This window comes from Crocuta crocuta, unplaced genomic scaffold (genome assembly GCF_008692635.1).
Source record: "Crocuta crocuta isolate KB4526 unplaced genomic scaffold, BGI_CrCroc_1.0 scaffold134, whole genome shotgun sequence".
Taxonomy (NCBI): Eukaryota; Metazoa; Chordata; class Mammalia; order Carnivora; family Hyaenidae; genus Crocuta; species Crocuta crocuta.
In genome coordinates this window covers 4,022,969-4,049,328 of record NW_027530183.1, presented here as the reverse complement: position 1 = coordinate 4,049,328, position 26,360 = coordinate 4,022,969, and the positions used below count along the sequence as shown (strand labels likewise).

Genomic DNA, 26,360 nt, shown 5'->3' with positions numbered 1-26,360 from the left:
AATGTGCTGTAATAATACGAAATCATAAGACTCAAAGAGGTAGTCCTTGTGTCAGGACAGATGGAGAGAACAGCTGAGAGAGGGATTCAGCCAGTTTATTAACTCTGTGTGAGTAGAACAAATCATATTTAAAAGAATTTGTAGGAACATTTAGTCTGGGAAATGGAATTTAAATGATGGCAGTTTTAGGATGGAGGAAAGAGAAAAATGGTATTTCACCTTACAACATCACTCAGTAACCTCTTTGTCTTTCCAACTCCTGACAACATAAGGTCACCCGTGAGTTGCACACAGATTAGTGTATAGACCAGACTAGAGATGGGTACTTTGGAAATATTTAGACTGATTATCAAATTTAAAACACACAGTGAATGCCATATCATACTATGGAAATGAAATCCCTAACATTAAATATTTCAGGCACTGTTTTAAGTTATTCTTTTCCTTGCTCTGAAATGAGGTAGATTATTCTACTTGTGAAAATATTTAAAAGAACTTACATATAGTTTTTGTTTGATATTTTTAAGTTGCTAGAAACAGCATGAGAAAATTTCATGAGAGTGATTCTCTTTATAAAAGCTCCATATAGGACTTCCCTTGAGAAAACTCAATTCACATGCTTTATCATATACAGGTATGTCTAGTTCTAAGTGTTATTTAAAAAAACTATATAAACTTTCAAAATTAATTTCAAGGGGAAAGAACATGATTGCAAGGATTTAAAAAATATGTAAAGAGGATTTTTTAAAATTTCTTACTACAAGTAGGTGTACCTCCTTTATAGCATTAAGAAGCAAACTAGTAATAAGACCACTGATAAAATCCCCTCTGATACTCAGAGACATAACACCATTTGTCTTGTTTTCCTTTAATGAAAAGCAATGGAGGCAATCAATGGCTTTTAGATGTTTAAGAGAAACTAGTTTTCTTATTATTTTGGTGAAATATAATTTTTCATCCTCAATAGAATTTTTTAGATTGATTGTTACAAGAAAATTCTTCAATAACTCAAATGTTGCTGGTTATGTTTATTTACATATATTTAAAAGGTATTTTCTATAGTTTGGGAGTTACTAATAAATGTTTTATAATACACTTTGTGTCCAAACTGCCTTCCCTCTCAGACTCTCTAAAGGCAAACAAAAATAACCTCTATAACCTGCTTAAGCATGTGTTTCCTATGGGGGAAATCAGGAAACAAAAATGGTAGTTTCTGAATTTCAGATCGATGACTTCTTCAGAAGCTGTCATGAGGACATGCAGTAACTTTTTGATATGACTCACCACAGGGAAATGTCTAAATTACAAAGATGTTAATCCCCTTTCCTCTCAATGAAGAGATGCAGTCTATGCAGAAAACTGTTTTACTTTAGAACTCATTTAAATCATCTCTTCTGGATATTTCAGGTTTAGCACAATAGTGTTAACGTTGACTGATTTAACAAAGAGATTATAAAATATTTAAAGCAATCACATATACATTTATTCAGTGGTTTATTGCCAAGAAGTGGACAACTACTGATTGTTTGAACATTAGATGCATCAAATTCATATTCATGATAGTCCATATTTTTTCTTTTTCCTGAATTGATGTACATTCTGAGGCTAGCAAAATGCATTTGATGCATTTATAATTGAATATATTTATAGGCTTACTCTTTATTTTTTAGGAACTTATTATAAACTAAAGAGAATTTAGAGGAAGACAATTGGCTAAGCCATAGTTAATGAAGACAAAGATAATACAAGCAATGAGTCATTCATGAAGTAGGTTTAACAGAAGTTAACACATAAAATTCATAATCAAATGATACTAGTTTCTACCATAAAAATATGTTCAAGAGAATAAGAAGTAGAAAATGAGAATGATTACCACCATCATTCTCAAACATTTGAATTTTGTTTGAATGCTCCAGATAGTTAATATATTTATAGATGCATCTTTAAATTATAAATGAAGTCTTTCCCTTACTTAGTATGCCAACTTCAGAATTCTTTGATTATTCAATAATAATCTATGCATTTCAGTTACTAAAACCTGGTCAGGACATTGATTGATATTTCAAGGCAAATAATTTTGTTTTTTAAATCATAGCTAGAGATCTTTAATCATAATTTGTTCAGTGTAATTCAAAGCAATTGATGCACATCTAGTTAAAGACTGGAAGACAGTCATTACAACTTAGTTATAACTGGTTAATATTGATAGAGACACATTATTACAGATTCTTCTTACACTCAGAAAATCACACACTAAACAAGCTAAATAGCCAAATATATAGATACCTCATATTTGGAAGAATTTATGTCCAGAGATGATAAGTTGTAAGATTCCCAATAGATAAAAATTTCCATTAGCTGTTAATTGAATAAAAGCCCATGAACATCAAGTCAATATTTTTGTTTTTAAATTCACTGCTTCATCACCAGCACCAATGTCCATGGGATATACAGTTTGGGTTCAATAAAATTTATGGAATGAATTAAAGAATATTAAACTGTTAAATAATGAAGATCTATGCAAACAGTTTCATAGGAGCTGAATAAAGAAGAGAAAAGGCTAAGAAGAGAAGGAAAGACTAAGGAAGAAATAACAAAGGGGTGGGTGAGAAAGAAATGTAAGCAACCATAGAAAACAGATAATTGAATCCTTCATTCCCCCTAAACACATGCTGTCCAACATTAGCTTGACAAGCTTTAGCCTCCTCCTCAACTACATAACAAACAACTGAAAAAGTGACACCAACAGATAAAAGGAAGAAAGTACACACATTAAATTAAAAACCCAATGAGAAATATTCTTAAGCCAAGACTATCAGGTTGGCATAGTACTCATGATTCCTTAGAAAGAAATCACAAGATACTTAAGAAAATGAAATAACTATTAGGGGTTATTGGGGTAATGTTTACTTCAGTTTTACAGTGAGGCCCCTGAGCACCTCCTCCAATCTCCAAACTTTTCTGCTTTCCAGATTAAGTTTGTTTTATTTCAGTTTTACTTAGAATTTGAGAGCTACGAATGAAGGAAGAATGGATAGGTGAGTGCCAGCCTTCAGCCTATTTGCCCATAGATACAGTCCTCACCGTTCTTCTTTCTTCTCTGTGTCTCAGAGGCTGGCCCCTAAAGGCTGCATTTCCCAGGCTCATCTATCAGCTGGCTTAGAGCCAGTCTAGCTGACAGGAAGGAGACACTACTAGGAAATGGGGAGAGTGGAGGAAAGCCAGCCTATTTCTCTTAATTCATCCTTCCAGAAGCATTTGTATCACTTCTATCTCTGTTAACTCTCACTCCCACTAGATAGGCCATCACTACGTAGGCTTAAGCTCCAGTAAACCAATTCCTCTCTTTAGGGTGGGTAGTAGCTTCCTATAACTGCTAATCTCTGGGTTGTTCCAAGAGTACCTGCTCTTGAGTTTTGTGTTCCAAATAGAAAATACTCTTAGTTTTGCCACTGTTAAATGCTCTTTAGTGTGGCTTCTGCTCAGAACTCTGACCTTAGACCTCATGTCTCTCCTGACCTGTTATCCGCCTGTCCTATCTTATCTGTCCACATATTGGCATCAACTCCCACTCTGAATTCCTCAGACCAAGCTCTGGAACCTACACTACTTTGACCACAGGCGTATGATTCTCTTCTCAATGCTTTCTGATCCCATGCTTAGCCCTATTCTACTTTTCTCATCATGATTTCTGGTCCTGTGTTCCTGCAGCTGCTCATAATTAAAGAGCTGATACTCTAACTGTTGATATTTACTGAACAACCACTCTGCAATGATCTCTAAGCTCTCATTTAATATTTACCTTGAACAACAACAACAAAGAGTGACCTTGAAATATTTCTAGACCTATGCAACATTAACATTCATATATCTATTTGCAAATGATATATTTGATAAGGGGTTCATATCCCAAATGTATACAGAACTTATACAACTCAACCAATTCAACATCAAAACAACAACAACAAATAATCCAATTAAAAAATGGACAAAGGACCTGAATAAATATTTTTCTAAAGAAGACATACAGGCTAATAGACATGAAAAGATGCTCAACATCACTAATCATCAGGGAAATGCAAATCAAAACCACAACGAGATATCACCTCAGACCCTCTTCTCTAACAGAATCTCTAAACTCAAGAATCTTGTAGAAACAAGGCAATGATCCTCACTGTTTCTGTATTTCCATCTAACAGACCACAGAGAAGATATTTAAAGTGACTGTTTGGGAAAACAGTCCTGAATGTCCTCTGGTTTCATAAAGATAGTTACAATGAGGATTTATGAACAATATAAGGTGCCTTTATTTTGGCTGGAATAAATGGCACCAAATTCTTATACTTGACAAGGTAGAAGTGAGTATATATCAACAACAACAACAACAACAAAAAAGGACCAAATTTTTAAAATCTTGTAGGAGCTATATAATTTCCAGGGATTAATATTTTAAATGTAGAATATTTCTTCTGCAATTCCTTGACCACTGGTCTTTTTTACTAAATATAAGTATCTTTCCAAATCTCAAAATGTAGTTGAAGTTTGCATGTAAAATTCTNACAATTATTACTATAATATTTCTATAATAATTATTATAACTATTATTATTATTACTATTTATATGATCCTTACTGGCTGCAGTACTGTACTAAGCACTTTATGTACATTAACGCTTTAAATTATCAGAAGAACACGATGCATTATGAATGTTCTCTATTTTTAGTTAAGAAAACTGAGTTGCAGAAAGGTTAAGAAACTTGACCAAGCCCAGCTAGTAAGTGGGAGAGCAGAAATTTAAATCTGTCCCATCTTTCATACCTGTGGTGTATGATCAGTTGATGCCTACAACTGAATGAATTGCATGTGTGTATGTTTTTGCCCTCTTGATGAATACTGAAATAGAGTTCGAATGCCTTTCAACTGTCTCATGAAAAAATACTGACATGAAATGTGGCTTTTGCACTCTGTTTGGGGCACATTCTTTTATTGTTCTGAACAGTGTTTGAATAAGAACTTGCTAATAATTTGAGCATTTGTAACTTCAAAACTCTGTGTGCACTACTACACAAATAGATCACTATTAACCTTGACATTCAATTTTAAAATTTTTCAACTTCTTGGTTGCATGAATAATTTTCTCTCTTAGAGTTATGACAGTATTCATAAGCTCTTGTCTTTTCATTTTTGTACTTCAGCACTTTTAGAAACGTGATAAGATAGCTATAGTAGGATTAATAGATTAGTACACAGCATTTCTCTCCTGTCTTCTTTTCTTGAAGACATCACATTCTCTTACAGGTTCTCCTTTATCCCTCTCCACATGCTTCTATTTTCTTTCAGTGAAACATATTTTTACTTCCTCTCATCTTTGTATTTCCTTTCCTCTATAATCACGTGAGTTACTTGAACACTGCTTAAGCCTAGAGATCCTGGATAACTTCTAATCACAGAAATTCTAGTTATTTGATACTTCCCTTTGTTTGGAATAGAGAACATACCAGAGTTTATTTTGTAAGATTGTCTTGGCAGTCTTGGCAGAAAATATATCATACCATTATGGCTTTGCCATGCATCCAATAAAGAAAGGTTATTTTACTTTGAATGTATGTTCACATGCAATAACAAAGGCACTAAGTCTAACCATATTGCAGAAAGTATAGTTGACTACTGCTTTTAGCATCTGTAATATTTGTCTCTTCCTAGTTGGCTGATCTTCATAGTTGTGATTGCTATAATACATTTCACAGAGTAATAAATTAATCTTGCCCTAGGGTCAGGATTCTAACCTCTTCACTGCAACAAGTCTAGATGTAACACATGTTTACCCTTGTATAACCAATGATCGCAGTCTAGATGTTAAATACTTGCTTGTTCTTCTATGCATTAACTGTTCCCTTTTTCTAAACCTTCAGTCTCTATCAAATCCTGCCCTTAAAATTCATGTCTTGTGTTATTACTATCCATTACCCAGGATGACAGTATTGAAATGAGTGAGAAAAAGGTTCTAGCCATGTTAGTGTCCTAAATTTTATTTCTTATCCTTCAAAGAAGTTCTTCATTAAAAGTTAAAATACATTTAAAAATTCACTGATGCTATTCATTAATATGTTGTTACAGATTCTAACAACTGTCTCCTTTATAGGCAACATAATTACAGCTAAATTACAAATGCAGACTTTATGACTCCAATTAAACTCTGGGCCACAATTCATTAAAACCAGATTACACACATTACATTAGATAGAGAGAAAAATAAATATGCCACATGATTTGAATGATCAAAATAAATGAGGAGCAACAATTTCGAATAATTTATGTTTGTCTAAAATTGTTATCATCATAACCTAGAGTATTTTCTTGAAAATCATCAAAAAAATTTTGTTTACTTTTCATACACATATACATCATACTTTCTCTTATTTCATGGCCTCATTCTATTCCAAGAACTTCTTTGAACATATTTTCCAAAAGCGAGAGACTAAAAGTGGTTCTATTTTTTACCTACAAAAGTGTGATGATTTTATTTTGTAAGAATCAAATCAAATGATTAAAAATTAATTCTAAGCAAACTGAAATTTCAACATCATTGTAAAACTCTTTAAGAGAGCAGAGCTTAAGAATATATTACCAAGGATTGTTACACCCATTTCCACACTTGAGAGACTAATTTATCACTGAAGTGTTTTCTCCAAAATTGTTGAATGCTTAACGATTGGGTTACTATGAAAAGTAGTTTATTGAATATTATGTCTATAATATTTAATTCTATCCAATCCTCACTCCCATCTGTCAGATCTCACTTCTCCAGTGAAGGATGAAGGGACAAGAATTATGACAGTTTGAATTTAGCATCTCGACATGGGCAGGCACACAATGAAACAAAAAGAAGCTTAAACAGAGCAAAACTATGTTTAAGCAGAAGACTGCAAAACAGCAAAAGACACGGGAAAAGAAACAAAAAGAGTATTTCAAATAGAATATTAAAAACCAAATCAAACAAAGTAATTTGGAGCTATTATGTTAAAACATGAGATTAACATTTAGCAGGGGTATTCTAAGAATTTGAGGAGAGTTTGATGCTTTTGGGAGAAATTAACATTGCTGACAGTAACATTTAAAAGGGGGACAAAAGGGCATTGCCATCAAGAAGGCTACACGACACACACGGGCAACAGCGATAACCCTTTGCCTTGGCTCCACACAGAAAAGGAGAAAAGCCAAGGCAAGAAAGAGCTTGCAGAGAAGATGTTGAATGACTGAGAATAGTAAAAAAATAAAATCAATTTAAAAATTTTAAAAAGTTATACCTCTGAGAAGATTCTTAAACTATGTCCAGATTTGTAACACATATGTGTATCCTACTGTGGCGGTCAATTTAGAATCAACCTGAAATGCTGGGCATTGGACTACCTAATTTTCCTCATCTAGTGCATATGAGGTTTCACAAAGCCCCCAATGGCTTGGGACACGTTCCACCTGTGAAATGTTTGTGGCGCCACACTTGACTAATGGCAGGCATCTTATCAAGGAAAGAAAGGCAAAGCCACATACTCTCTTTAATGATTTCTGCTGCTTAGTGTGTATCAGGACAGGCTGGGAATTAAACATTAAAAAGGGGCCCCTGGAGGTGTTAACAATTTAACAAAAGCAAATGGATGCATTTCATGGACAGCTAAGGCTTTGTGGACTAAATCATTCTCTCTCATACAAAATCCTGGAAAAAACAAAAGCATATAAAATACAGATTGAAGAAGAGAATTTTTAGAGGGGAAGGTAGTAACTTTGTGACAGGAGTTGCATGAAGGGACTTTGTATGTGATCCTGGGTTCATATTCTCATTCCTTCTGTTTTTACTGCTGAGCACCCAGTTCCCCTAATCTGTTTATGGAAGGAAAGTAAGTCAGCCTGTGCCTTACCGCCTCCACTTCGGCAGGGTCGTACCAGACATTGATGTAAGGGTGTTGTAAGGCGTCATCCACAGATATCCTTTTTGCTGGGTCAATCACTAGCATCTTTGACAATAAGTCCCTGGCTTGGCTGGCTGAAACGATGAGTGATAGAAACAATTAGTAACATTTCAATTTGGGCAGGAAAATTTATTGGAGGGAGAGGAAATTAAGAAAACAAAGATAAGCTAGCATCTTCCTTCCGAACATCAGGCAACTTCACCAAGTGACTAGGGAAATGCAAAATGAAACAATGAAATATTTTTTATTCATCAGATTTGAGAAAATTAAAGATGGTATTGTACCTACTAACACCGGGTAATTTCATTCATGCTGGTGGGAATGTAAATCAATACATCTTTATAGTGCAAATTTGAACTATCCATTAAAATTTTAAATGTGAATACCTTATGATCTAGCAGTTCTACTTTTAGGTATACAGCCGAGAGAAAAAATTGTACATGTTCATGGGGAAAAAAAGCTGAAAGATTTATTTGATATGAAGAGAAACCAGAGTATTATAGCCTAGGGTAACAATCCACTGTAGCCTTGGGTTATGGAAGAAAAAATTTTTAAACAATCTAAATTTCCATCTATAAGAGTATAAAACTGAGCTATGGTACAACGATACCATGGAATTGTAGCTGGCTACAATTTCAGCTTCAGAAATTTCAGTTTCAGAGAATGGGGTAGATCTATGTGTACCCACATGCATGTGTTGTTAAGTAACAAAATGAAGGTAAAGAATGATCCATAAATCATGATGCCATTTGTATAAATCTGCCCCTTCACAATAAAACAACAAATATTTCCATCTCTCCCTATTAATGTATGTAAATGTATAGAAAAGGTCTGCAAGAATAATCAACAAACTGAAAATAATATTTATCTCTGAAGAGGGAGGAATATATACATATATTGCTCACATGATTCAAAATAAGTGTCAAGAACGAAGTTTTTTAAAAAGAATCAGATAAAGTGGATGTAGATGCTCATTTTAAAAGTTTTTCTGAGATGGAAAAAAAGCATAAAACAGTATCTGGAGGGAGGCAAGGAGGTCAGGGGTAAGTTTTTTGAGGATGGGAGAAGTGATTGATGAGGGTTCTTGTTGGCAGAAGCTCCAAGAATTAGAGGAGGGGACAGACTTTGTTTTTAATTAAAAAATTTTTTAATGCTTGTTTATTTTTGAAAGAGAGAGTGACAGACAGAGTATGAGTGGGGGAGGGACAGAGAGAGAGGGAGACACAGAATATGAAGCAGGCTCCAGGCTCTGAGCTATCAGCACACAACCCGATATGGGGCGCAAACTCAAGAACCAGGAGATCAGGACCTGAATTGAAGTTGGTCACTTAATCGACTGAGTCACCCAGGTGCCCTGAGGAAGGGACAGATTTGAGAGAAAGAATCCAGTAGTCTCAGTAGCCAAATTGATGTAGGCGATCTAGTTCAGTTTATAAAATACTAAATGTTGGGGCACCTGGGTGGCTCAGTCAGTTAAGCATCAGACTCTTGATTTCAGCTGAGGTCATGATCTCATGGTTCATGAGGTTGAGCCACACATTGGGCTCTGCTCCAACAGAACAGAGCCTGCTTAGGATTTTCTCTCTCTCCCTCTCTCTCTGCCTCTTGTCTGCTCCCATGTGCAGACCTCTCTCATTCCTGCTCTCTTGCTCTCTCAATAAATAAATAAACAAACATTCTTCAAGAAAAAAAAAAACAACAACTGGGGTGCCTGGGTGGCTCAGTCAGTTAAGCTTCTGACTTCGGCTCAGGTCATGATCTCATGATTCATGGGTTTGAGCCTCACATCAGGGTCTGTGATGACAGCTCAGAGCCTGGAACGTGCTTCGGATTCTGTATCTCCCTCTCTCTCTGACCCTCCCCTGCTCATGATCTCTCTCTCTCTCTCTCTCTCAGAAATAAATAAAACATTAAAAATATTTTTTTAAAAAGAAAAAAACTAAATATCTATTCTATTGTAGGTACAGTGGGGGGTGCCAGAGATGCAAAAATAAATAAGTAAATAAAGTGATAATCAGTAAATTATTTAATACCAATGCCAAAAGACAGTTTTCAATCTCTAAAAACATATACAATTTTACAGAAAATACAGTTTCAAGCTGATTTGAAATTTTTACAATGAAAATATTCTTTTTGTTCCATGGCTCCCCTAATTGCCCAACAGGGTTACATTTATTTATTTTATTGATTCTAAGGTCCCTTTGATTTGTAACTGATTTTATATTCAGATGCACACATCCACTTTCCACAGATTCTCCCATCAAACTTGCCCATGTTTCTGCTTTTGGAAAGGGTGAAGGCTGGAATGGACTTCTCATAATAGGGGCATGGACTACAGTAATACCAATGTGTCACACTAAGAAACACTGATCTATACTATTTGTAGGGGACAAAATGAGGAGGAAGCAAAGGTTTCAATTCCTCATTTTTCATTCTTTATTTGCAAGTAAATGTCTCATGCTTTTTTTAACAACAGTAGAATATATAAATTCTTCCCCCATATTATTTTTATAATTCTTTATAATTTACCATTTTATATGAAAATTATCAATAAATAATTATAAATATATAAACTAGTATATCTTTGGAAAAAATAATATAATCATAGAGATTGAATTAAAAAATCAAACATAAACACAAAGAAGTTGGAATTATATTACAAAGCATGGCATTTTATTTAGTAGTTTTTCTACAAGTGCTGTCATTATTTCAAATAATTTGATCAGGGTTTTTATGATCTCCACATTGTTACACTACAAGTGTCTTCATATAAAAGGATTACTTTTGTCTGACACGTCAGTTAGCACTATAAAGACATAAATTCTTCAAATCTCTATTTGGAGTATTAGCTCTTCTTCAGTCTGTATATAGGCAGTGCTGATCTTAAAAGCAGTAGATTTAACAAGAATTTAGTTCTTTGCCATTCAGAGACTGTAGAGTCAACTGAAGGAAGAAACCCAACTGTGCAATAAAACTGTCACAAACACAGGAGCAATGCTGCACACTTAAAACCCAGGAGATGAAAGTCTAGGGATACTGAGAGTCTGAAAATAGTAGCATTAGATTTTAGTTTCTCTGTCCCTTTCAGGTCTGTATTAGCTCTAAACTATGTCTTTAAGTTAAGTCTATAGTTAATTACCCACTGAACACTTGGGGTAAAATTTCAAAAGCATGCATCCTTTTTCTTTTTTGATAAATGCAGTTACATTTTAAATAATAATTATATCATTTTTTACGTCTGAAAATTAACTATTTACTGTGAGCCAGGCATTATGCTAAGGGCTTGACAAAATATTTAGTCGGTTAATCCTCTCAGTGATCCTAAGATAGACACTTTCTACATTCATTTTTTATAAGAGGTATAGATAGATTAGGTAACTTGTCCAGGTTCACAGAGATATTCAGAGACATTTGAGCTCTGACAGGAAAAAAATAAAATTTGTTTCAAAAATTATGTTCTCTAAAATGTTCTAAATTAAAACAAGAAGTAGAATATTACTTATAAGCTATTTTACACATTAGCAAATTTATCCTTTATCTCTAATCCTATGACTAAGGCATCATTATCCAATTTTGTGGGTGAAGAAACTAAGATTTGTTATTGAAGTTCATAATTGCAGACATGACAGTAGAAAGAAGTACTTATTAATGAAAGTATTTCTATTGAATATAAAATGTGTAGGTAAAATCTCATTTGTCACTCTAAACTGAAAAAAATGGTGGTCAAATATTCCATAAAATAGAAATAAAAATAAACACAAAACACCCGCATTTCCAAGATTTTATAACTAAAAACTGGTGTTGAAAATATTCTCTAGGTAATAAAAAGAATTAGAACAATGATTTCAATGTATATCACACTGGTCTTTTACAGTTATAGTGAAAAAGAATTTTAAGATTCTAAATAAGCCTCATGACATAATTAACCCATACCACTGTCACAACCTTTATGACTGTCTTTTCCTCTGAATATCCACACAATTCTAAAATTCTTGGCCACACACCCTTAGTAATAAAAGAAAATTTTTTTTAAGATTTTTAAAAAAATCTTAAAGGGGTGCCTGGGTGGCTCAGTCGGTTAAGCGCCGGACTTCTACTCAGGTCACGATCTCACGGTTTGTGGGTTCGAGTCCCATGTCGGGCTCTGTGCTGACAGCTCAGAGCCTGGAGCCTGTTTCGGATTCTGTGCCTCCCTCTTTCTGTGACTCTCCCCTGCTCACTCTCTCTCTCTCTCTCTCTCTCTCTCAGAAATAAATAAAAAAACATTAAAATGTTTTAAAAAAAATCTTAAAAAGATCTTTTAAAAATACTCCTTAACTTTATGGGGTACCTGGGTGGCTCAGTTGGTTAAGCAACAGAGTCTTGATTTCTGCTTAGGTCCTGATCTCACCATTCATGAGTCAAGTCCTATGTCAGTCTCTGTGTTGACAGTGCAGAACCTGCTTGATACTCTCTCTCTCTCTTTCCCTCTCCCCCCAACCCCCGTCCTCCACCCACTCATTCTCTCTCACACATATGCATGCTCGCTCGCTCTCTCTCTCTCTGAAAATAAATAACAAGCTTAAATAAATAAATAAATACTCCTTAATTTGGGGTAGTTAAAGAGAGGTGTCTCTATTGTTTGCTTGTTTAGACCATCACCCACACGGTGGTTCTGAAGTTGTCCCTGATGGACATACCTTTGAGTTTATTGTGCTCGGAGTCCGCTGGGAATAGGGAATCTGGAAAGAGCTTGGGAAAGGTGAGTCCTGCATACTTCGGCCGATTCTCCACATAGTTTCTTACTGTGGGTTGCAATTTCTTCATGAATTCTGGACATGGTGTTCCTAGTTGCTCAATTACCTTGTTCCATTGGTCAATATCTGAGAATTGAATAGTTAAGGACAAAAAGAAGCAGACCTACTACTAGGTCTTGCCTTTCACTAGTTGGGAGACTAACTACTGCTTCTCAAAATCCTGAGCAATCGTCAATGTAACTGGAGCTTTAATAACCAAAAAAGGACAAAAATCTCAAATCAGAATTGTCAGACAATGAACTCTCTTGGAATCTTAAATTCACTTGTGGCATATATGCACGTTTAAGGAACTAGCATTCCTTAACAAATAGCATATCATGAAATAGTCCTTGAGTTGTAAAGATGAAAAGGTACTTAAATAACAGACGAATTTCTCATATTGAGATAAACTTCTATATAACCATGTGATTTAAATGAGAAAAAATTGTGACAAAAATAATATTTTTAACATGAAATTACCTCAATAATTTATTTTCTAAAAATGAGAAATACATAAATACTTTATAAGATGCATTTACATTGTTTTAAATTCCTTTTAGGACATTTTTCTTCTTTTCTCTAGAAAATAGGAAATTTCATCATCTGTTAATGTTACTAATGCATTTAATATGGGATCAGTATAATTTTTTATCATAGAAGAATTCGTTATTCTTCACCAGAATTAAAAAAATATTACTTATAAGGTAGTCACAGTTTCATACCTATTTTTGTTACTTCTGATAGTTGTGCCCTGTATTCCTGAATATTGCTTTCAATGAGGTATGAGGATAAATACAGGATGTTCAACTTAACAAATTTCCATCCAAGTATAAGCATTTCAGAAGTACATTAAGCATGGGCAATTTTATAGGAAATATTACCTCTCTATGAAAATTAATACTTCCAAAATTAAGGATCTTTGACAGACATACTCACTGATTGAGATTTGCTTTTTCATCTATCATTAATATTTGATGCATCAGAGCCCTAAGAATGATAAATACCACCCATGAAAACTCTGAAGAACCAACTGGAAGAAGCCGATTTCAAACAGGTATTCTTGCCATGTATCAATGAATGATAAAGGCCTTAGAAATTATTCTCAAATACAGTAACACAAGAAGTGCTCTCTCCAATATTGTTTATTTTTCTATAACCCTGTCTTTTAGTGTTAATTAATTCTTTTCTGCTAATGCAATTTGTGACAATTCAGAGATCTAACTATAGTATTACCCTATTGAGATTTATAAAAACTTAACTCCCAGCTATTCAGTAGACTTAGACTAAAAAAGATCAGCAGTCCTGACAGAAAACAAAATTAACTATATTCAACAAAAACAAATATATATTGCAAAGTAGATAAAATATTAAACAAAGATAACATCAAGCTAATTTGCTAATTGCCTTCTATCGCTCATATAATCTTAATGAATAAAATTTAAACTATTACATACATTCTCAATTATTGAACTAAAAATCATGACTGTGTAATATTAAAAAAATGAAATATGGTTGGGAAAAACTGAAGAATATTCCTTTACAAAACAGTAGGAACAATTAAACAAGAACATGTTTCAATAAAAGTTCATCTAAGTTACTATGTGCATGAGAATATAGTAGTAAGTCAGACTCATTAGAAATAAAGAAACTAAAAGATTACAAGTTAGAGTGAAAAGTTACTCTTAGACAAAAAGTTATGTTAGTACTATGGACATAGATAAGCTATAACTACTTAGACATATTTAAATAGAAAACACCAATAATTAAAGTTAAATAAATCTGCATGCTTACACTGTAAATTATGAAAAGAAGTCTACTCTTTAATACAGTTAGGTGATCATGGCTCTACCAAGCCATCATTAAATCATTGGCCACACTTCCTTATAGTTCTGAAGACTTGATGTCAAATAAATAAAAGGGCAAAGAAGCTGTCAGATTTTCCAAAAATGAATCATTTAACAAAGGTGGCAAAATATCAACACATTATTATATTGTAGTTACATTTAGCTAGAGTAAAAAATAATTTCTTGTAAAGTGGCATTCCCAAGACAATTCCATGGTATTTTTACAATAAAGTTTAAGGATAGTCAAATAGTCTAGAAGCTATTAAATAAAAACTGTCAAACTGTTACTTTTTGCAAATCATAATTAAAGTCTACAGAAGCATTCAGTATGCTTCCTACCTTAGGTTACTTTTTAGATGAAACACTACTATGGTCCTGGATGTAATGGTTTACAAAAAGAAGGGAAACAAGAATCTTTATTATTGACAATGTAGTGGCTAACCTTCTAACTTCAAGTGTGTGATATAGTCCTCTTTAAAAGTGCCTTTATTTTAACCAATCCATTTCAAGTTCTTTCTTCTTATAAACACTATTATATTTAAGTAGTAAATGCTTGCTTTCCCGATGTTCACAGGATCACAAGATGAACAACTCTGTCCAACTACTCTTACGTAACCACCTGATTTTTCTTTATAATCATAATTAGCCAATATAAGCCCAGATTGGAAGTCATATCTCCTGGCCCCAAGTCCAGTGCTTGTTCCAAGAATTCCAGTCAGTAAAAGAGCATGTTTGGAATTGATGTGGTAGCAATTACTTTAATTTGACAATAAAATTGATAGTATGCTTGTCACAGGCTCTAAAAAATATCTCTGAAAAGGAACCCCTAGTCTATCAGGTCAACATATTCACACATAAAATAATTAATTTTATTAATATTTTAAATAGAAAATAAGATGATATATTTTAAAATAATTTTTAAATTATCAGATTTCCACAATGACCATATTTCTAAAAATACATCAAATATTAACTAAATTTGTATGATTATGTGTTAAAATATCATAAATATTTTTCTAAAGAATGGCCAAAACTATTTTTATGAAAGGATTTATTTATTTTACAACACTCATAAGTCATCACTTTTATACTATCTGAGTAAGGATCTGAATATTTATAGATTCCAACCTGTGCAGTTATAAAAAAAGTAATAAATATAGATTTTATATTTTTAATCTACTATTTTAGAAATTATCACACTTAACATTATTACCAAAGGCATTTAATACAAATGAAAAAATGTCATCTAATAGAAACCAGTTGACAATTTCCTTATCTAATTGTAAATTCACTATGTAAAAAATAGTCATGTTACCAAAAGTTTGATTTTACAGTGTATGATAACAAGGTAATATGCAAATAGTGACTATGACTAATGTCTTCAAATAATAATACTATAAGGGATGAATAAAACAAAGTATGGATTATAAATATAAGTATCTGAAATCCTAAAATTGAAAATTATTCCAGTACATTTTATCAACTAGCTAATAACTTACATTTCATGTCTCTTTTTACATTAACTTCCTTGGTTTGGGAACCTTCTAAAACATATCACAAACTGCCTTGAACTTAATGTGCAAAAAATGCCTTATTCTTCTCTGGGTATTTTGAATTATAATTATGAACATAATTATTCTATGCACATTTAAGCTTTCAGAAGCTACTCAGTGGAATCATGAAGAGTTGTTTAATGACTTTGTTTCTACTATGCCCTTTAAACAGCTGTATCTTCTTTTTATGCTTTTTCCTATCTTTGGTTATTTTCTGGTATTATGAATATGGTTTCCATAGTTGACACCTCCATGAATTCAGACTTGCTTTCTACTCTGCCTCACAGTCAATATTTTATGCAAAATTTTTTTTTCTAGTATCTATTTGAAACTTAAAGGATATCAGTGTTTGTCTATAAATTCCTAACTATATTTTTAAAAATAATTTTACCCAAGAGAACAGTCTGTTTAGAAAAGTTCCAGGAGAGGCTATTCTGTCTTGCAAGCCAATCAGCTTGCAAGCCTTGGCTCTGTGTTTACAATAATTGTGTGGCTTTATATTACTCCTGTAGGAATGAATACTGCAATCAATCAGTAATGCCTGCAATGAATGTGCAATAAGGAAGTGGAGGCATACATGCCATTTGTTGGTGTCATGATATAAAAGTATGGCTCCCAAATTTGAATATTCATAATATAGGGAACTTACAAAAACATAGATCCCTTCCCTCTCCATGTTCATCTATAAGATTCTGAGTCCATAGGTATAGCATGCTATTAAAAAATATCAATTGTAACTGCAATCCAGATGGCCCCTGGACTATATTTTAAGAAATACTAATACAGAATATACTAAAAGTCTCTTGTAAATTACTAAGTCCAGATTTGAAGATATAGTATTAACATATTTCACTTTAATGCACAAAGTAGAATAAAATCAATTTCACCAAAAGAGGAATCCAGACCTATTTGCTGTGGAAAACTTATGGGTTAATCACCTAGAAATGCTTCAGTGAAAGAAAAATCCTGATATTTATCCCTCTTCCTCATGTCACTGTCTTGAAAAGATGATGGGAAATTACAGCAAGTAGCACACACAGTCTCCCAGCAGAGAGAGAGGGGTTCTGCCCATCATCATCATCTAAGAAAGGTTGAAAATTATATGTTGCTATCACCCATGTGGTGCTACTCATAAAAAGTACAAAAGCTATTCAATATAAGATTCAAAATATTGACAGTTTAATTCAATAATTACTTTATTTCTCTATGATAAAATTTGCTCTCAAAAGAACTCTTACTTCTGAGGAGAATTTTAAAGATGAGATAGAAGTATACATACACATATGATGTAGTTCTGAATCCACATTTTCATGGTTATGTCATGAGCTGTTTTATTACTTTAAAATTCGTTTTTATTCTTTTTTTTATTTGAAAATGTTCTTTTTCTCTCAAAAGTCCCCCTGAAACTCTGGTGACATGAAATATGAATAAGTGACTTAATGCACAATAGTAACTAACATTTGTTTTCATTATAAATGGGCACAGGAAGAAGAAATATTATGAGCCAAAACACATTAAAAACCTCAAAGCTAACCATTTGAGTAAAGGCTATTTGTTCCCTGGCAGCAGGCCACAAATGGAATACCATGGGAAATGGAACATCCAAAGGCCGATATCCAAAGCATGATGTATATGGATTTCAGTATAATTCATCTTATAAGTGTATTTATTACTGTAATCTGTATTTCCTTACAAAGCGAAAAATGGAGAGACATTTTACACACAAGAAAATCCAAAATATATTAATATATTGTCACAACAATAGAATACTTATTAAGCTCTTGAAAGTTTATATTTGGGGTCCCTCATGTGCACAAACCCCTTATAAGACATGGTACCTAATTTGATATTCATAATATAAATAAATTATTGTTGATTTCAAAACATCTTCCTCAAGCTATGATATTCTGGCCTCATAAAGACTGGATCTGACACTACCTACAGTTTAAAACTGGGAAGAGGTCTTGGAGATAATTTAATTTGACTTCTGTATTTCATAGCTCAAAAAAAAAAAAGAACTTTTTGAGACATACAGAGCATGAGTAGGGGAGAGGCAGAGAGTGAGGGAGACACAGGATCTAAAGCAGGCTCCAGGCCCTGAGCTGTCAGCACAGAGCCTGACACAGGGCTTGAACTCATGAACTGTGAGGTCATGATCTGAGTGAGCCGAATCCGGATGCTTAACTGACTGAGTCACCCAGGTGTCCCGGGAAATATAATACTTTAAACAAAGAAGGTAATAAAAATAACTCCTAACACTAATGGAAATATAAAATTCTATTTAAGGAGAGTTTGGGGAAACTATAGTCTGTTATTTGAGATCCTTTGATTAAATCCATTTCTGAGTATAACACTACATATACAAAAGGGAGATTAAGAAGGGACAATCGGGTTTATATGAGATCAAGGAAATAATGCATTTGAGGCACATTTGACAAAATATTTTATGTTTAAACTTAAAAAACAAAAGGAGACAACTTCTGCCCCGTCATAGTACTTTGACTCTCTTATTCCTTAGTATCCCTTCAATATACTGCCTTTTATCATAAATCTCATGATGACAAGGATTTCAGTCAGTTTGTTTACTGATATATCCCTGGAAACAAAAAGTGCCCAGCACATATTCAACAACATATGTTGAATAAATGAATGTCTACTGTAAGTTCAACCAGAGTTTTATAATGGAGATAATATAAGGAATAGGAGACTGAAAATATTCAAAAAATGAAAACTGAGAAATTCCAGGAAGTGAAGATAGGTTGGAATTTAGGAAGCAATTAATCCCAAGGGAGAGAAAAGCAAAGCAAGAAAGGCAAGGCAAAGGCAAGGCAAGGCAAAGGCGAAGGCCAGGCAAAGGCCAGGCAAGGCAAAGGCAAAGGCAAGGGAAAGGCAAGGAAAAGGCAAGGGCAAGGCAAGGCAAGGCAAGGCAAAGGAAAGGAAAAGAAGAAAGGAAAGGAAAGGAAAGGAAAGGAAAGGAAAGGAAAGGAAAGGAAAGGAAAGGAAAGGAAAGGAAAGGAGAGGAAAGGAAAGGAATTCACACCTAGTTACATGACAGAGAAACAGCAAATAACCAAAGATAAAGGAAAAAATCCTAAATGAAGGAGGGAGAAAGGCATATGTCTAAATATGAGTATTAGATTGACAGTTAATTATTCACCAGCAATATTGGAAACAAAAAGCTGGGAGAATAGTAGCTTTAAAATACCCTAAGAAAACAACTTAGTAATCTAAAATTCTATATCCAACAAAACTATCTTTGAAATAAGGGAACCTCAATTTAAAAAAAGAAGTCTCATTATCAGAGACTTTTACTAAGGAACTTTCAAAGGGTATTCTTTAGGAGTGAGAAATGATCTCAAAATATATCACATCAATAAGAGAAAGGATAAAAACCATATGATCATATCAATAGGCACAGAAAAGCATTGGACAAAGTATAATATCCATGCATGACAAAAACCCTAAGCAAAATAGGTTTAGAGGGAACATACCTTAACATAATAAAGGCCATATATGAAAGACTCACAGCTAATATATCATCAATGGGGAAAAACTGAGAGCTGTTCCCCTAAGGTCAGGAATAAGACAAGAATGTCCACTCTCATCACCTTTATTCAACATAGTACTAGAAGTCCTAGCCACAGCAATCAGACAACAAAAAGAAATAAAAGGCATCCAGATTAGTAAAGAAATACAACTTTCACTATTTGCAGAAGACAGGACACTATAAATAGAAAAGCTGAAAGACTCCACCAACAAAGCTACTAGAACTGACAAATGAATTCAGTCGTAAAGTCACAGGATACAAAATCAATGTACAGAAATCTGTTGTATTTCTATACACTAACAATGAGCAGCAGAAAGAGAAATTAAGAAAACAATCCCATTTACAATTGCACCAAAAATAATAAACCACCGAGGAACAAACCTAACTAAAGAGGTGAAATATTTATACTCTGAAAACTATAAAATGCTAACGAAAGAAAATGAAGACAATTCAAAGAAATAAAAAGACATTTCATGTTCATGGATTGGAAGAACAAATATTGTTATAATGTATATACTGCCTAAAGCAATCTACAGATTTAATGTAATTCCTATCAAATTACCAACAGCATTTTTCACATAACTGGAACAAATAATTTAAAATCTGTATGGAACCACAAAATATCCCAAATAGCGAAAGCAATCTTGAAAAAAAAAAAAAATGAAACTGAGAGTATCACAATTCCAGACTTCAAGTTATACTACAAAGCTGTAGTAATCAGAGCAGTATGGTACCAGCACAAAAATATACACATAGATCAATGGACATAATAAAAAAAAGAAAAGAAAAACAGAAATAGGGCACCTGGGTGGCTCAGTTGATTGAGCATCTGACTTTTGATTTTAGCTCAGGTCATGATCACACAGTGTGTGAATTTGAGCCCTGCATTGGGCTCTGCGTTGACAGCAGAGTTGGCTTGGGATTCTCTCTCCCTTTTTTCTCTCTCTCTCTCTCTAACCCTTCCCTACTCTACTGCTCTCCTGCTCTTGCTCTCTTTCTCTCTCTCTCTCTCTCTCAAAAATAAATAAATAAACATAAAAAATAAAATCCAGATATTTGCAAATGACACATCTGATGAAAGGTTTGTATCCAAAATACATAGTATGTACCCAAAATACATAAATACATAAAGAACTGATATAACTCAACACTCAAAAACAAATAATCCAACTTAAAACTGAGCAATGTAATATTATTCAGCTATTAAAAAGGATGAAATCTTGCCATTTGCAATGATATGGTTAGAACTATAGAGTATAATGCTAAGCAAAATAAGTCAGAAAAAGTCAAATATGATTTAATTCATATATGGAATTTAAGAAGACAAATGAGCAAGCCATATGTTGCTTAGGGGTGACTTTGCCTGTGGTAAAAAATATAAGGAGAGTCAAGAAGATTGTTAAATCATGTATTTAGGACTGTGATGACCTCTGGGGAGAATGGAGGACATGTCAGGGGAGAAGCACACAAAGAGATTCAAAGTTCTATTTTTCAATCTGAATGGTAGTATATATGTGTTCATTTTATTAATCTTATTCAAAAGCTATGTATTTAATATTAATTCACTCATATAAAATATCTTGTAATTTTTAAAGTAAATATTTCTGTTGTGATGAAATTCTTAAAATTTCCCATAAGTATCTCATTAGCTGAATTCTGATTCTTCTATAGAGTTAAAAACATTTAATTCAAATAACATTCAATTAATATATACTTTACAATGCATTTACTAATAAAGTGGCATACACATATATAAAATTTTAAGAACTGCTTTTTTAAAAAAATATTTTTATTTATTTCTAGGAGAGAGAGAGAGAGACAGCGTGAGCAGGGGAGGGTCAGAGAGAGGGGGAGTCACAGACTCTGAAATAGGCTCCAGGCTCCGAGCTGGCAGTCAACACAGAGCCCGATGCGGGGGCTCGAACCCACGAACTGCGAGACCATGACCTAAGCGAAAGTCGGACGCTTAACCGACTAAGCCACCCAGGCGCCCCAAGAACTGCTTTTAAGGGTGCCTGGGTGGCTCAGTTGGGGAAGTGCCTTACTTTGATTCAGGTCATGACCTCACTGTTAGTGAGTTTTAAGCCCCACATGGGGCTCTGTGCTGTCAGTACAGAGCCTGCTTCAGATACTCTGTCCCCCTCTCTGTGCCCCTCGCCCCCTAGCATGTGAGCACACTTGACACACTCTCTCTCTCTAAAAAATTAACATTAAAAAAAGAACTGCTTTTAGCTATCTAGATTTCTCAACCCTAAAAATAATATGTTGAACTTTTTTAGACATAAAAGATAAAGGGTTTAAGACCTTATTAATATCTTAAGTTTTGCTGTTGAATTGGTTTACATAAGAAGAAGATATGCATGCCTCATATCACAAGGATTTTTAGCATTTATTTTGAGGACGCGTTCATATAACTGAGGATATATTGATTAAAGTAACATGACTTCTAATGATTGATTGTATGGATGTATAATATACGTATTGTATACCTCTAACTCCATTTTAAAGGTTCTATTTAACTAATAAACTTAGATATAATTTTATTGCTTCTTGAGTTAACTCATTTCTAATAATAGAGAATTAAAAAAATTATACGTCTTGCATTTTAAGAGTTTAACTTTATGATATTCAGTCCATAATTTGGTTGCTTGAAAAAGACTGATTTAAACTTTAACCAACATATTTGAAATCATTAAAAGACCACATCTTACACTCAGAGGAGCCACTTTAGAAAATAATTCGCATTTTTCCTTCAAGAATTTATCCTTATAAGAAAGAATCCAGAAATAACTCAATATAAAAATGCCAAGCTCAGGCATTGAAAGGGCATCTATTATGAGACTTTAACATTAGCAGCCTAAAGCTTTACTTATAAGAGATTTTAATACCCAAGTTGAAATGATATCCAAGCAACTTCTCCCAAGAAATGGATTCTAAGAAATGTTAATCTGTACTTAATAACTCAGTTGTGGAAATCTGATTTGATCTTTTAAACATAAAATGTAAGGAAAGTAATTGAAATCAATCATTTTAATTTAGAGGTGGTAAATATTTGTTTCAGTCATTGATTATTCTACCACAATGAACTTCTGAGAAAGCAGAGTACAAAGTCAACAGATTGAGTCTATTTTAATCAAATGCCTAAAATTAGCCAAAACTTAAGAACTGTTTCATGTTCATGTCCAAAGACCAAAGTAAAGTTTAAAATTCCTTGGAATTAAAAAAATCTTGTTTTTTTTAGAAATTTGAAGCTATTTAGTTTTTATCAGCAATGACATAAACAAGAATGTGGCAAATTTATAGATGTTATCTAATAAAATGTATATGTAAAAGACAAAACTGCAATATAGAAGAAAAACTTTAAAAATAAATGTGTTATATTTAAGACTAAAAAACGAATAAAAGTAAAATCAGCTTAGCTTTATTTTTTACTAAATAAAACATTTTAGATTAGTTCTTTCATCCAAAAAAATTAATTGAGTGCCCTACTCAGTCATTTCCCAAACTGGTCTTTTAATACATACAGAGAATATATATATATATGAAACTACATATATCCATACAAGTAATATATTAATCCCCAGAGCAAATAGCTAATCATAATATCGTTAGGATATACTGCATTAGTAACTAAGTTTCCTTTAATTATACATTAAAACCCCATTATTATAGATTTGATATGATTTTTGAATCATGGCCATGTAAGCGGAGGTTTTATCCTCAGTATGATGTAGACATAATATCTTCGTAAGTGACTTGAGTGTAAGAGAATATTTAACTTTTAAGGAAACAGATGATTATATACCCATATGCTAATAACACATTGTCTACATCTATTTAAGGCTGCAGAGTATCTGGTATCTTTACTGGCTAACTAACCTAAGAGAAGATTTACTTATTCAAGGGATAGAAATTTGTTTCTTCAGATATTTTAAACAGTCATTATTAATTAATGAGGTTTTAATTTTTGCACTTGTTAATAATATAGACAAAATAAGAACATACATTGGATCTATTATTCCTAGAAATGAAGTAAATGACAAAGAATTTTAACAGGTTAATCAATCTTAAAATGAAACTCAGATGCATGCATGAATATGTGTTAAAATAAGCCTATCATATTTGAGGGTGAAAATAATTCTAACTGACTAAAGATGTCCATGTCAAAGCTCAGAGCCTGGACCCTGCTTTGGATTCTCTCTCTCTCTCTCTCTGTCTCTCTCTCTCTGCCCCTCCCTCACTGCTTTGTCTCTGTCTCTCAAAAATAAGTGAACATTAAAAAAAATCATGTCAAGTGAATATTTCTCAAGAGAATAAATCTCCAGTCTTAAAACTGAAATATTTTGTCATTTATTATCTAGCTATGAATATAACTTCATTTTAAAACATCTGTAACAAAAAAACAAGAGAAGAGCATATCACCGTTATGCTTCATAGGATTGAATTTTAAGGCAGACCTTTTGAAAGCATGCTGAATATTTCATATCTGATACTGTATTATCCACATAATATCTAGCTAGGAGGCAAGGTTATTTTACCATGATGCTAGTTGGTAATATTTGACATGGGAGTCTCTTAGAACCAAAGGCAGTGAATATATACCATCAGCAGTGTTGTGTTTGAGACCAAAGGGAATTGGTTAAGAATGATACCCATAGAGACCACTGGCTGCTAAGAAGGATACGATCAGTGCCAGGAAAGAGCACTGCACCTTTTATCATTTCTCCCATGATGCACCCTACTGACCACATGTCAACTGAAAACAAAAATGAAATGAAGATAAACAAGAAGATAGGAATAGAACAGCAAATAAATGAAAACACTTGATTCCTCAAGCCATAGAGCAATGATCTGGCCTTTCCCTGACTGGGTAAGAGGTCAGTCTTAAGATCATTAGTGTTTTAAAACAGTGAAGTGAGAAGAACACAAGACTGTCAGGGCCTTCTGTGCTATGCAACTGAACTAACACACTACTACTTAATGTACGATAATATTACTTTGCAATTATACTTCAATGATTAATTTAGTTTCTGATCTAAAAGGTCTAATTTGCATTCATCTCCTAGAATCCTACTTATTTGTATTGTAAATTATTCTACATTGTGTTAACATGGAAACATGCAAATTGGTTTCTTTTTTATTCTTTCCTATACCATATTTCAAAGAAAAAAAAAGCTGAGCTGCCAGCAACCTCAAAAGAAAGCGTTTCTTTTACAAAACACATTTACTCTTATTTATAAATATGAATAAATTTCCGGAAGCAAAATGCCAGTTCAAGAATGAATATTTGGAAATATGCTGGCTCAGTTTCATTGACTCCCATCAAAGGAGCATGTTTCTAAACAGGAAGCCTTGTCTTAGTCTAATCAACATGGTTGCTTTATAATGGTAAGAAATACTGGCTTTCAAAACAGGATGGTTCTACATGAAATGAACAACGTGATTTAAGTGCTGACGCTTCTGAGACTATGAATCCAAAGAAACCTGGAATTCAAGGTGAAATTATGATGGTTTCTCTGCTATTGCCAGTTATCATCCAGAACTTAAAACCAGTAAGCCGGGGCAGAGGGTACACAGGGAGGGGCAAAATGGGAAAAGGCGAAGCAAGAAAGTAAAATCTCTCTCTTTAACCATACTTGGTTACTCACGTGTTCCTACTGAAAAGTCAGAAAGAGAGATAAGATAGGTCCTTCTTAAGGGGGAAAGTAACCTAGAGGAATAAGGGATGTTGAGGGGGAGCAAATAGAGAAGGACATTAAAATAGCAGTACACTATAATTTTGCTCCACTTACTCTTCAAATTACATTTTGTAATTTGGCAGTGACCTAAAAGAATTCCTCATGAGATTCTTTCCAATGTGAAAATCTCACTCAGGTTAAACTCAAAGTTTCCATTGTCTGACTTAACACCTAAAGGGAGTGATCACTGCAAAGAAATGGTTACAGATTTGAAGGTGATAAGCATACCAAGAGAAGCAAATTTGTTTTGCTTCCATTTTAGGAAAGCAAGTGACATGCAAAAATATCAGGGAAAGATAGAGCAAACAGTTGTGCATCCCTTTACTATTAATGCATTTGTAATTATGGATAATTATCTGTCTCACAACAGGTTGGTATTGTGAGAATCTTTGATTAAAGAAAAAACGAAAAAGATGTCTGAAAATGCATTTGTTTTGGAATTGCAAGTATTCTTATCATACTATCCAAAGTGACCAGTCTAAGTTGCTATTTACAGTATATCTATTTTTATAGATATTGTGGAAGACACAGACAAAAAAATAGAGAGCTAAAAAACTCAATAAGCAGGATTTCCTCTTGCCTGTTTCCATTCAAACATTTGGAAAAGGTGGCTTTTGCCACAAACAGATCTGGGAGTCTCTATCGAGAGTCAGAAAACATTTATTTTTATTTTTTATTTAATGCAAAAAAAATCTCTTCTATATTATCTCATTTTTTCTTCTGCAAAACCAATTCCATTGCTCTTTTAACTCTATAACCTTGGTCAAGTTACTTCATGTCTCTAAATATAAAATTTCATCCTCTAAAATGTGGATGGTAAACAGTATTTATCATGAGAATTTTTTAAAAGATTTGAAAGGATTATTCCTGGTAAAGATCCTTCTACGTTGACTGGTACATGGTAAGTATGAATATATATTAGAATTAGATATATTC

The 26,360-nt window shown here is 33.4% G+C and overlaps 1 protein-coding gene across 16 annotated transcripts in view; it reads right to left on the bottom strand.

Annotated features, from left to right (window-relative positions):
* The window catches only part of MAPK10 (mitogen-activated protein kinase 10), a 291,326-nt gene that overhangs the window by 40,958 nt on the left and 224,008 nt on the right, over positions 1-26,360 (bottom strand). For 14 of the 16 annotated variants that reach the window (XM_077765157.1, XM_077765159.1, XM_077765164.1 and 11 more), the window contains 2 exons: positions 12,647-12,829; positions 7,917-8,041 (listed from right to left, as the gene is read on the bottom strand). In XM_077765157.1, the coding sequence (XP_077621283.1) occupies positions 7,917-8,041; positions 12,647-12,829 (308 nt within the window). Of the gene's footprint in view, positions 1-7,916; positions 8,042-12,646; positions 12,830-24,370; positions 24,443-26,360 lie in introns of all 16 variants that reach the window. The other 2 variants (XM_077765154.1, XM_077765169.1) reach the window with 2 other exon arrangements.